Genomic DNA, 13,404 nt, shown 5'->3' on the forward strand with positions numbered 1-13,404 from the left:
AGTTTAGAAAGGTGTACTTGTTACAACACGTGGCCACTGTCATGTGGAAAACACCTTACTCCACCTCTAAATTTAAAAACAGCAAACCAGCAGCAGGTGAATATTTTATATTCAGATATATTGACACAAACACTTGTACGCAGCAGAACAGTGTAAAGGAAATAAACACACATCAGTATAACAAAAGATACTCATAATAAATAGAGACATAAAGTGTTTGATCAAATCAAACAGCTTGTACACACATCATTTCAGAATATTAATATTCTTTATACATTTGTACAAAAATAGAATCATTAGACGTCAAAAGCCTTGTTCAAGTTCAAAAAAATAAATATTTGTTTAAAACTCGCCAACAGTATTTTGAAAAGACCCTTTTTTGTCAAACAGAAAACATCTAACTGCAACTGAAACAGTTTTTATTTCATGGGTGAGCATAAATGTTCAGATAAAGCTCTGATGTGATTTTTTTAAAAGTAGTAGAGCTTTATATTTTTTGTTGCTCACAAAAAAAAAATCAGATTTATTTTATTTCTTTGCAGTTCTGTTTTTCTGTCTTACAGCTGCAGTCTACAAATTGTAACATGATAGAGCTGCTGACTGGACAGGAAAGTCAGAACAAAACAGAGTCCAGAAATAGAGAGGGATCATTAGTGAAAAACGTGTAAAAATATCAATCAACACACTGCATAAACAACAACACATTTACATAATATATTCTTTTGTGGACTTTCCAGAGAACCAAGATATTAAAGGCCCAATCTTTCTTTCACCATATAAATATAAGTTGTACTCACGTACATAACTTAAGTTAAGTAAGAAAATCCAGAATAAAATGTGCAGTTATGGAACAATAACACACTCTCCAAAATGACACACACTATGTCGTATTTTTATTAAAGCAATTGAACATCTTGTTCTCTAATTGGCTGTCAGGAGTCTGTTAAAAATCTTACGTGTGGACATTTCAAACGTAGTTCAGGTTAACAGTTTAACCACTAATCTAAATCAATTTAACCTCCTGCGACCCTGCATCCTTATATGAGGACATTACATTTTGGGTTTGCTGCACCTTATACTTCATTCTGCTTCTTTGACCCATTGTCTTCATTCATGGACACCTTTATGTGCCTTCTAGTGATAGCAAAAATATAAAATATATTTCATAAAATAAAATACACTAATCCATGTACAAACAAGATGGCGGCCATCTCTGCCAAATTAGTCTACAGCAGATCCCAACACGCACACAAAAAGACGAGGTACAAAACCTGATCAAATGTAATGGTTAAAAAATGATTATTTATACTAAATAACATTTGTAGTTTGATATAGCATTTAAATCTGACCAATTTTAGCAACAGTAACAAGCTAAATTAGGAAGTACTTGTTTGAGGACATTGGGACTTTATTATTGTATTATCGCGAGTAGCACAGGTCAGTTAGGTGTGACAGACTGTTCCCACAGACAGAAAGGATATTCCAAGCTTGGAATATAGAGCAAAGAAAAATCATACAGTTACAAAATAAACAACGCACATTGCTTTTAGATATGCTGCATTATTTGCAATTTTCATTTTGCACAGCTATGTTAAGGCAGTGAAATTAACTGTTTTGAACAGGGTTTTTTTCTTTCTTTCTTTTTTTTTTTTTTTTTTTTACAATTTATTACACACTTGTGACCATTAAAAATAAAACCAATGCCCCCATAGGAGGACTTTTTTTTTTTTTTCAAAAACTACTTAGTGTTCAAAGACAATGCTTAGTTTTTTATACTTATACTTATCAGATCCTACTTAAAATTACTCAGGAGAAGTGAGAAATTAACAATGCATGCCAAACAAAAGCTTGGATCTCAGGAGGTTAACCTGCAGGTAACCCCTAGCAATAGTGCTGATGCTTAAGTCTCCATAACCGTCTCAGGGAGTTCAGGAAACCCCTCAAGAACCTCTACATTCTCCCCAAGGCCCTCCTCAACCTGTTCAAGGACTGCATCCTTTTCCAGGACCTCAGAAACCCTCTCAAAGACCTCTGCAGACTCCTCAAAGATCTAAGGAGTCCCCTCAAGGACCTCAGAAACCTCCTTGAGGAGCATATTTCCACAGTGAGCAATATATATGTACAAAATTGAGAGTGCATTATTCTTCATAACAACACAGCTAGGAGTGCATTATCCTTCATATACATTTTGTTTACATTTAGGATTAAAGGTTGGACCTTTAACTTTAAATAATTAATCAATAATAATAATAATAATAATAATAATAATAATAATTAATTAATAATTCACAAATTCATCAGGTAATTGAACCTGAAATTGACTCTTAAAAATGTATTTTTACCAAAGCAGGTGAAACACATTTGATATTCCACTGAGATAATTTTTGAGTAAACAAAATCTTTCTTTATAAATTTCTTTGAAGATCTTTAACCAGTGGAAGCTCATTACAACCAGGAAGAAAAACAAGGTGAATTACAACAACCCTTAAATCTTGACTTTTTCCCAATTAAAATTTTAATATAATGTCATGGAAGGCCAAATTAGGACATATGAGATTGTTTTTGTTTTTAATTTTTTTTCATCACCCTTAACATTCAATCTTTTTTTTCTTCATTCCTGGCAGAAATTGGCTTCCATCTAAAGCTGCAAACTAATCAAAGTGATAAATGTTCAATAGTCATATCTTATACTGTATGCGCAACACTGTTATGCACTGAGAATAAAGGAGACAAGAAATGCTTCATCTGACATTGTTCATCATCATAATTTATGTTTATGTCAGTAATAGTTCTGTTGCTTCAAAAACATGTGAACTATTTCAAAAAAACTGCCATTGAGTTGAACGTGAAATTCTCTCTTCTTACCAGTAGTTGAAAAGTAAAAAAACAAAACAAACAACAACTTGTTTTTAAATTGAGATATTAAAACCATACAGGTGTCGTCACTGGCAGGTCTTAAATTGAACATTCCCTTCAGTCCTGATTCCTGAAAGATCCAGAGAAAGTGAGAACAGTTTCCATCAGCCAACAACTGAAATGAACAAACAGCCTGTCAGCTCAAAAAACACAACCAACTTTGTGATCGAAATGCAGCTTTAAAGGCTTTTAACTTCCAGCAACAATAGACAAAGAAAACACAGAAACACAGTTCAAAATTTTAAACAGTCACTGGATTATTACGAACCACAGCTGGGCTTCAGTTTCAGACATGTAATCGGATTACATAGATCTATCACAGTAACTATGAAGAGTTACTGTAAAAAACAGAGGTGTCAAAGTGCTTGGTGTGTATAGTCCCATCGCTAACACACAGTGGGATTGTAGTAAAAAAAGTAACAAATTATCTCTTTAACACTCTTCTGATAACTGATTATTGTAAATTCTGACAAGAAAATTCAAATTACAGTCCTTACTCTGTACCTACAGTAATCTGATTACTTCACACTGAATGAATTAAATCAGTACTTGCGATTTGAACATTTGGATAACCTTTTATAAGCAGTGTTTTCAACTCTGTTTCAAAATATAAAAGATTAATGTTACACTGTAAAAATGTTCATTTTAATATGTCATTTATTCAAACAATATTTCTACTATAAATGACAATAAAATCAATGGTGGAAAAGAATTTCCAATGTTTCCAGTTATTTACTGAGATGTATTGACATCTCAAAAAAAAAAAGAATATTGTATTAAATAAAATTTGCCAACATCTCCTCTGAAAAACAGCAAAATTCAAATTACCCAAATTTGAACTTTGCACATCAGGGATTTATCCCTCTTTCTGTGTCCTCTCTCTCCTCTATGCTCCGCCCCCTGTGGCTGGATGATTGACAGCGGTTTTCAGGGCTACACGAATCCCATTAAACATCCATGTGTTCTTACGTCTCCATCTCTGCTCGCTCTGGCCGTAAGTGTGAGCAAAATGGCAAAATCGTAAAAGTAAACCCTTGGCCCCTCGGCCCCTTGGCTTGTGTTCAGATGCTTATTCAGCTTGTGTCCCCCTCAGCAGCTGGAGTCCTCACTACCAGCTCCTCCCCCTCCTCCTCCAGACTTGCCAGCGGCCGAGCTGACGGCGATCTGGCAGCCATTGGTGACGTGACTCATGACCTTCTGTTTGAGCTGGGCAACCTGCTCCCGCAGCATGGCAGCGGTGGAGGCCAGGTCCGAGTTCTGGTTCTTCAGGACCTTCACCTTCTCCTCCAGCCGCGAGATCCGCTCCAGCTTCCGCTTGCGGCACTTGGACGCGGCGATGCGGTTGCGGAGCTTTTTGCGTTCTGCTTTGATTCGCTCCTGTGTCTCCAAGTCAATTGGAGAGAGGGAGGGCGGGGAAGTAGGGTCGCCCGCTGGGTGAGGCACCTCAGGGACTGTCTGAGGGGCGTCCAGGCCTCTGGTGTGGCTTTGAGAGGCTCCACCGCTGCCATGGCCTGAGCCACTACCGTACGCCATCTGGCCTCCAGGGTAAGTCATCTGGCCCGGGTTGTAGCTGCTGAGGTTGGTGTAGATGGGCATGTCTCCACTGGACATCAGGTTCCTCTGGTAGGATGTCTGCAGAGAGACGGCGGAGGATGAAGATGGGGACATGGGGCCACCTCCCACTAGCTGGTTCTGCTTGTGAAGATCAGCGAGCGCTTTGACAAAGCCATCAGCAAATCCTTCTTGCTCGTTGGTGGCCTGGTTGCGGTACAGAAAGGCATTGGTGGAGTTTGACACAGGGCTGGTGGTGACCAGTCCCTGGTTGGACTGGATGATCAAGTGCTCCAGGTCGGGGGATGCCAGCTTCAGGAGGTTCATGTCCGCTGAGGGTGCTGCTGATGTCATCAGGGAGCTGTTGCCAGCGAGCCCCAGGTTGTTGTGGTTCCCACCCCTCCCTCCTGCTGCACCACCGCTGGGGAAGTGATGACTGCCCACCACTGACATGGCCTTCTTACTCATCAGCATCTTGTTTCCGGGGTAACGCTCGTATTCTGCAATCTGGCTAAAGGCGGGGACAGCGGAGGAGTCGTCGTGGTAGAAAGGAGTCTCCATCTTGGCCGTCATTGACGAAGAGGTGTCTCAGAGAATATCTTCATAATCAGATTAACCTGAATATCAGAGGGGATTGAAACGTTCCACTGACGTCGGGGGTTGGAGGATGAAGGCAGGACGAAGAGAGGAAGAAGAGGTGAAGAGAAGAAGAGAAGACGAGTGCCTGCAGGAAAAACAAACACGTCTGTAAGAGGAAGAGGACGAAGAGGACTGAAAGATTACTGAGGTGTAAACTAGGAGTTGGTGCTGACACTACTGATGCTACTGATGAGTGTGTGTGTGTGTGTGTGTGTGTGTGTGTGTGTGTGTGTGTATTTCTGTACATGTTCTGTGTTATTTACAGTCCGAGGTGAGATCGAAGACAATGAAACTCTGCTCCAATGTTATCTACTGTTATTATGACCTGTCTTTTGGCAACAAGTAAATGGATGAGCAGTCATTTTTCTAGATTTCAATGAAAACAAAACTGACATCCTGTTTGTCGGTCCTAAAAAAAGTGCTGTTTAATAATCTGGGGAATTCAACTCCCTGGATTAAACCTGAGATTACAGGTCTCCGTATGATCCTAGATTACAACATAACTAGGTAATAAAAACATAATTTTTCCACCTCAGAAACATAGCTAAGGTACGACCATTTCTAAATGAAGAAGATGCCGAGAAATTGATTCATGCCTTTATTTCAAGCCAACTCAACCTCTGTGATGCACTTTTTACTGGCTTCCCGAAAAACACCCCTGAGAGACTTCAGCTCATTCAAAACTCTGCAGCTCGGCTATTAACCAGAACCAAGAGGAGAGAGCACATCAGGCCAGTCTTAGCTGCTCTGCACTGGCTTCCTGTTACATTTAGACATGTCAGTGAAGATTCTCAGTCATCCAGGTCATGGTAATCGTAATATACATATCTATATATATAGATATATATATAAAATACATTTATTGATGATTGATTTTAAGCTCCTCCTCCTCCTTCTTTACAAAGCCCTACATGGGCTGGGACCAAGCTACATTGCTAACTCCCTTGAGATCATCTGCTGCTGGTTTACCAGAGGTTCTCAGCAACAGCCGGAAGGAGATCAGAGATGCAGCCTTTGTCAGTTACAAAGCTATGGAACACACTACCTATAGATATCAGGAAATATTTTTAATACTTTCAATATTTTTAAAAGAAAGCTAAAAACGTATCTGTTCACTTCAGCTAGCTCTGATTTTCCTGGTACAGGTCTGAAACTCTTTCTTTTTACACTTCACATTGCCACAACTCGTTTATTATGTTGTATACTACTTGATTTCATTATTTATGGTTTTTAATTCTATGATTTTATGATGTCATTATTTATGACTTTTTGATATTTATTTCACCTAATCTTTTTTTTTAGATTTTAAGTCTGTTTTATGTTCATTATGTCTATTTTCATGTGAAGCACTTGGTGCTTATAATGCCCTTATTGTAGCACTTTCTTGCTGCATTTCTTGTATGAAAGGTGCTATATAAATAAAGTTTACTGTTATTATTACTAAAACGTGTTATTATCATTATCAATATGATTATTGTTCATATAGTACTGTTTATATAGTCAAAGTGGGATCCAGTGGTGGAAAGGAACTCAACAAATTTATTAAAAGTTTAGAGAGAGCTTCCTTGTATACAAAAAAAAGTAAACAAATAAAGACAATGTTTACATGCTGTGTTTTTCCATGTGTGTGTTCTTTGAGGTCAAACAAATGTGTTGAATGCATTCCTTTCAAAATATAACATTTGTAATGCAAAAATTTACTATATTTTCAAGGCAGATGCTATTAGCTCTCAGGTGTCTGCAGCCAACAATGCTATTTGTAGCCAGGGTGTAAGTAGGCAGTGTGGCTATTTACACCTGGGTGTATATACAAAGCACATTCAGCAAGTAGCAGCTGTGACCCACCGTCCAACACTGGCACACCATGAGGACGGAAACAGAGGGCTCAGTGAGGACGGAGCACCTGCCGCAGCAAACAAACACGCCATCTGCAGTCATTTTGACTTGACCAACGGAGTTCACCACAGCTTGGCTGAAGAAACAGGTGACGTGATTTACGTTCTAAAACCAGCCACCGGCGATTTGACCAGCTGAGTTGCAGGTGACACTATCAAATGAGGCGAGCACAGAACGGCCAGTCCACACCGCTTTAACTTCTCTCTGCAACATTCTAAAACAGTTTCATCTCATTGCAAGTCTTTGGTCTGAACTGGGCTTAACACAAATGGTTCTATTTACCCATTCTGCTAAAGTTAATGTACACACAATAATACATCAAAGTCTAAAACCTACAAGTCAACACTGACTCACATGTTACTCAGACCCCAGTCTCTTGTGTTAAAGTCCTGTGCTAGACCCATTCATCCATCACATCTCTCCACGGACTGTGTCATTCTTTTTGCTATGTCACCTGACTTTCTGGTAGTACATTTGTGAGTTTTTTTCTCGTTCATTTACCACTTCAATCTCAGAGAATATCTGAGATTAGTTAGCACTAGCCCTAACCATGACCTCTTTGCACAAACCACCTCCGACCTTAATGTGTCAACATGATGAGTACTAACCACTTACAGCATGTAGTACTAGCCAATCAATGCACACAATAGGATCCATAATAAGGAATCGAATAAATAGGTGTAAACAGCTGAATAGCTGCAGTGTAATTATTCTCACATGGGTGCAAATAGACACTCCGTATTTGAACACGGTGTGTTCACATCATGTTTGCTAGCTGTTTACATTTAAGACTGTAAAGGGAGGTGCATTGTTTGCGACACTTCTTTGCACATTACTGCCACCACCTGTTGATCAGCAGAATAGCGTAAAACAGTATACTATAGGAATATGCAATAAATGAAAGCTACTACTGTTTACATAAATCACACATGACATGTGGTGCAACATGAATGATCGACACTTTCTCAGACTTTACGTGGGCTATCTGACAATTATAGCACAATAAAGACATTAACGTTAGTTGAATACACTATGAACTGTGTTCTGCTGGAATATGGCAACCCCACTTGGACAAACCACACTCAGAACTGCAGTACACTGTTATACTACAACCAGGCTGAAATTGACATGGTGTCCCATGTGACAAGGTTGGAGTGAGAATGTGATGTTCTGTGTGAAACATTTAATGTTGATGATAATAGACTCCAAATCAAAGACAACATCACAACTATCTTTTCAGTCTTCAGTCGCCCCTGCAATTGTATTGCAAAAATGGCCAAAAGCATCGCAACATGCACTGAATTTTTTTGGAAAAGCTCCTGTGAAAACAGACATTTCAGGCCTCAACAATCTCAAAAACGGACCATGAAATCCCTTGAGTATTGAGGTGGATGTGTCCCTCCCAGTGTATGCTTACTATATTTATGTACTGCCTTGCAGTGCTCCATAGGGCTAGTGGTGGTCAAAAACTCCGCAGGGCACCTTTCAGTATTTATGACATTGAATGTTCATGACTAAATTGACAACAATTTTGATTCAGATGTTGTATTGGGGCATTGAAATAGTGAAAACATGGACACATATCCCTAATACAGGAATCTCTGTAGCAGAAAAGTGTGTGCACATGTAGGACCGTACGGCTCATAGCAAGTGACTGATACATTTTCAGGGCCTTTGAGCACTGAACTTAAATTTTTGTAATTACTCCAGCCTGATAGATATCATAGAATACCTTAATTAGTTTTGAATGAATTGTGAATTGTGCTGCTCAGCTGCTGCCTGCTGTGGAGGTGCTGGTTCCATAAAAGGAGTGATTTCTGAAGTGGTTTGATAACATTAAATAATGGATTGTCAGTTTTTACCTCAATACAGTAGGCTACTTATGTACCATGTGTACACTGGAAGGGTTATTGAATTATGTTCATAGTGACTGCAAAGAGGTCCTTTGTGATACCAAATTAAATGAAGTCCCTCTCTATGCTTCATGGGACAGTGTTTGCTTGCTGCCAAAACAGACAGATAATGACACAAAGAGGGAATTTTGTAGTAAAACAACAGTAACTTTGGAAGATATCCACTTGATTTGTCTAACTTATTATTAGCTTTTGCAGAAGTTTGGAACGCAGTTTCACACAGGAGACTGTGGAATTTGTCCCCCTTGCTTTCCATTAAAATTACTTTAAGAAGTAATCTGTGGCAAGTATGAACAGGAGAAACAATTACAGTGACCAAAAACTGTTTCAGTGTACATATGGGAACATCAGTATTGTTTTTAGACAGACGTGAAAAAAATGTGAACCTATCCATTAGGCCTAAAGCTGTAGTTGGTAACTTTGATAAAAGTAACTTTTTATCATAATTTCTGAAACCATAGACAGTAAAAGACAATAGCCCCCATGACATCATCTATTGGTTTGTGGACTCCTGCTTTGATGATTCAAGTCTGGCATTTCGGCCATTGCCATCCTGGGTTTTTGGAGCCAGAAGTGGCCATATTTAGGCGAGAGGGTGGAGCTGTGGAGGAGTGAGGGGTGGATCTGACTGAGAAGCCCAGGACAATATCGTACACTACCTGTCACTCAAAGCAGCCCCGCTCTTAATTATGAAATAACTTTAAGCCTTGATGAAATGTAAACAGGTGAGTTTTATAAAAATGAACCCACCATACAGTTGTCATAGTGTTGAAATTAGTTTTAGAGACCAAAACCAATTTTTGTACCAGGCTATACACATGTTTATTTCTGCTGCAAAGCTGGGCATTTTAACATGGGGGTTTATGGGGATTGAGTCGCCTCTGGAGGCAGCCTCCAGTGGCCATTAGAGGAACTGCAGTTTTTGGTACTTTTCAGTGGCACACTGTGGTACACTATTGGCTTCATTTTTTAGTCCAGAGGTTGCCGCTTGGCTGAAACTGTTACTATATCCACACAGTACATGAGTCAGATAATCTGTAAAAAAAAAGAAAGAAAAAAAAAGAAAGTTTCCTCATAGTGCTTCTAATGACATTCGTAAGAATCCACCGTCACTCAATAAAACCAACCAATCAGAGCTGAGGCGTCTCTATGGCAGCCATCATGTCAATTACAGCTTATAAATAATGGTCAGACTGTCAAAACTATGATAAAGTTTGCTCGGTGCTGGTGGGTGGTGCTTGGTTTTGGTTTGACTGTTACCAACATGGCAGCCAGGTCACAAACTTTCTCATTTTACAGCTAAACAGTACACTAATATATGTTCCTGAGAACATCTAAGGAGAGAAATAGGCAGGGCCGTGACAGAATCTTGATTCAGATTTGATTCTTGCTTCACTATAATAGGAAGCAACATCGTAGGAGCAAAAAGCAATGTTGCCATAAACGCTTGGTCGCGACAAGCCAGTTATCCCTGTGGTAACTTTTCTTTCTTTCTTTCTTTCTTTCTTTCTTTCTTTCTTTTTAATTTTTTGCTTGTAAATTATTTTTTTAAACAACCTATAAACTGCTATACAGCATTGCAAATGAAAAACAGTCGAATAAAAAGCACATACCCATGTATGTATATGCACAGGTACACACATATACCTACATACATACAGAAACTTGAAAAGAACAGGCAGTTGCACAAGATAAAGACCCAATAAGGGCCTTTCCTATTATGATCAACTATAGGAAGATGTAAAACAATATATGACGTACCTCATGTGGAGTTATCAATAAAGTTGGGGTTTAGAGTCTACCTTTGATATATTCCATTGATGGATTCCATGTTCTCATGGGAGCCGTTTAACGTGAATCTTAGTTTTTCAAGTTTGAGATGTTGCATTACTTCCCTCAACCACTGAGTTCAGCTTGGTGGATGAGGGTTCTTTCAGTGCAGAAGGATTAATCTCCATGTTAATAAAGTGACAAATTTTGTCATTTTGAGTTTAGATCCTGAGAGATCCGTATTTTTCTCTCCTGCTATTGCAAAAATAGAATTTTCATTTTTAAAATATCTGATAGTATTTTGAAGCCCGTGGTAACTTTTCTGACACCTCCTGTTTAAAACCCAAAAAGTCAGAAGGATCTGCCCATAGAAGCACTTTGGAGGCAGAGGAATCAGATTTTTTTTTGTCCCACAAATGATCTGTCTCATGTACTACTATGTGGATGTATTGACAGTTTCAGCAAATATGACAGAAAGTTATTTTTAAGAAAAAGTTACCAACTGTGGCTTTAGCCAAGCTTTAACTACATCTAATCAGTCTGATTCAGCTCAGGTCTATCATCATCTTGCGTATTCTCTTACTGAGGAAAACATGAACCTCCTCTGAGTTCTGATGGAAAAGTAGAGACAAATGGCCCATCAATCAGTCCTAAGAGGGAATGTATGAGAAGTATTTTACGCACAAGCAGTCAAACCATAGGCTGACATTAATCAGATTCAAGCTGATCAGCTGAACTCAACTGTCTAACATTCCTGCAGCTGTTTCTATCAATGATCAGAGAGTTATTTGAAAGAAGCACCACAACTCTGATGCCCTCTGCTCCCCCTGAACACTCCGTATCCACCATGTAACACAGACACAATGCAGGAGCTGCCTATACATCTGAAAACATCAGCTGGAAAACTCATGAACCTTTTATTTAGGATTTTTTTTTCATATTGCCATAAATATTGTTACTGCAGAAATATCTTGAAATATATGGATATTATTTTAAGGCCATATTAACTACCACAGTCAGTGCTCTCTGGTGGACAAACTATGTAATGGCAACAGTGTTCTAAATCACCTCTAGCATATTTATGTCTTAATTATCAGCCACTTCTGACAGTGTATATCTGTATTATCAGCCAATATACACCCCAACATCTTTAGCAGTCTAATTTTAGGGGACTTCTTCTGCCTTAAACCTCTACTTTACTAAACTTCAGAGGGAAATATAATTATGCAATTTTTACTCCACTAAATAGCTGAGTAACAAACAGAGTTACTTTGCAAATCAAGATTTCACACAAAATACGTAAGCAATCAATAAATATGATGAACTGTTAAACTGAACAACCCAACAGTGTGTTAAATTGTTCAAATCATCTCTTCCTCCACCAGCTATGTCGATCCAATGAAAATAACAATAATACTATAATTTATGATAATATAGCTACAATAATGTATTAATAATATCAAGCCAGGGTTCACTGTTAATAAGAGGATGAGATGTGAATCAGATCTTCGTTGTTATTTCTGTTTGAATCAATAATGAATAATTAGCGATAGCTTTCATGCAGAGAAGAGTCAGACAGTAGAAACAGTAACATTCACTGTGATCACCTGTCGGTGGTGAAGCTGCTACACTTGGATCCAACTCTTCTGATCTGTCAGGACGCGCTCTAAACACGTTAAAGTTCCCGGTACAGCCGTTAACTTCAGACCGGGAGAAGAGCGCGAGGCAGAGCTGATGAATTAACACAATCATCTAACATAACCCAAACATCGTTCATCGATTCATCTGAAACTGTGCTTTTGGAATAAAAACACAGAGGCTGGAAGTTCATACGAACAATAATAATGTTTGACGAAGGTTAATACTCACAGGGAGAAGCGGAGAGCTGTTGAACCATCCGAGAACAGACAGAGTGAGTCTCACACACACACACACACACACACTCTCTCTCTCTCTCTCTCTCTCTCTCTCTCTCTCTCGCTCTCTCTCCACCATAAAGTGACTCACACTCTGACATTTCCTGTTCATTAGTGTATTAACACATCTCTAATGAAGTCATATATTTACAGGGCCATGTTTGAAATATGATATTAATATTTGCTTTTCTAATTTGCTTTGAATAACTTCAGTAAATGTAAATGTGATCATTTAATTGTAGTAAATGACCTAATAAGGGTAATTTTTTTCCACTATAATGGCGAACAACACATCTGAAAATACTTAAAGTAGAAAATGATAAAAAAAAAAAGAAAAAAGTAAGGGACTGTACGAAACTAGTTGCGATGAGGAAATGCAAGAAGGGGTGTCATAAGGCCCGTTTCCACCAGGAACTTCGGGGTAATTTTAAGGGGCGTGGCCGTTGGTGCTTGTCTCCACCTCAGGAACCACCCCCGAAGGACAGAGTTCCGGAACTTTTACGGGGGTTAAACAAGTCCCTGCCTCGGAGTAGGTATTCAGAACGGCCCCGAAAGACTCCTGGCTGGGGCTTGGGGATTACTTGGTGCTGATTGGATATACTCAAGGAGGGATGTGACGTCAACAGAAAGCAACAAAAAACTCAGCAGACGAGGGTTAGCTCGTTCATATAGCTTCCGCCGCCATGTAAAAAAACTCACTAAATGGCCCGTGAAAAAAATATTTTTTCCAGCGGATATCTTAGTTACAACATGATTGAGCTAGCAAAGCAGTTTTGTGTTGATATGTGTGGTATGTATTCAGT

General features: G+C 38.9%; 1 protein-coding gene across 1 annotated transcript; it reads right to left on the reverse strand.

Annotated features, from left to right (window-relative positions):
- Positions 1-2,370: 2,370 nt before the first annotated feature.
- june (JunE proto-oncogene, AP-1 transcription factor subunit) lies at positions 2,371-12,612 on the reverse strand. The gene is made up of 2 exons (XM_050053226.1): positions 12,555-12,612; positions 2,371-5,191 (listed from the first exon to the last, which is right to left on the reverse strand). Exon 2 carries the CDS (start codon positions 5,038-5,040, stop codon positions 4,006-4,008), a length of 1,035 nt encoding a protein of 344 aa, XP_049909183.1. The 5' UTR covers positions 5,041-5,191; positions 12,555-12,612; the 3' UTR covers positions 2,371-4,005.
- Positions 12,613-13,404: the final 792 nt, after the last annotated feature.

Source organism: Epinephelus moara, chromosome 9 (assembly GCF_006386435.1).
Source record: "Epinephelus moara isolate mb chromosome 9, YSFRI_EMoa_1.0, whole genome shotgun sequence".
Taxonomy (NCBI): domain Eukaryota; kingdom Metazoa; phylum Chordata; class Actinopteri; order Perciformes; family Serranidae; genus Epinephelus; species Epinephelus moara.

What these genes read in the sequence shown, in the direction of transcription:
- june (XM_050053226.1), bottom strand. Translation starts at nt 5,040, where the DNA reads ATGACGGCCAAGATGGAGACTCCTTTCTACCACGACGACTCCTCCGCT.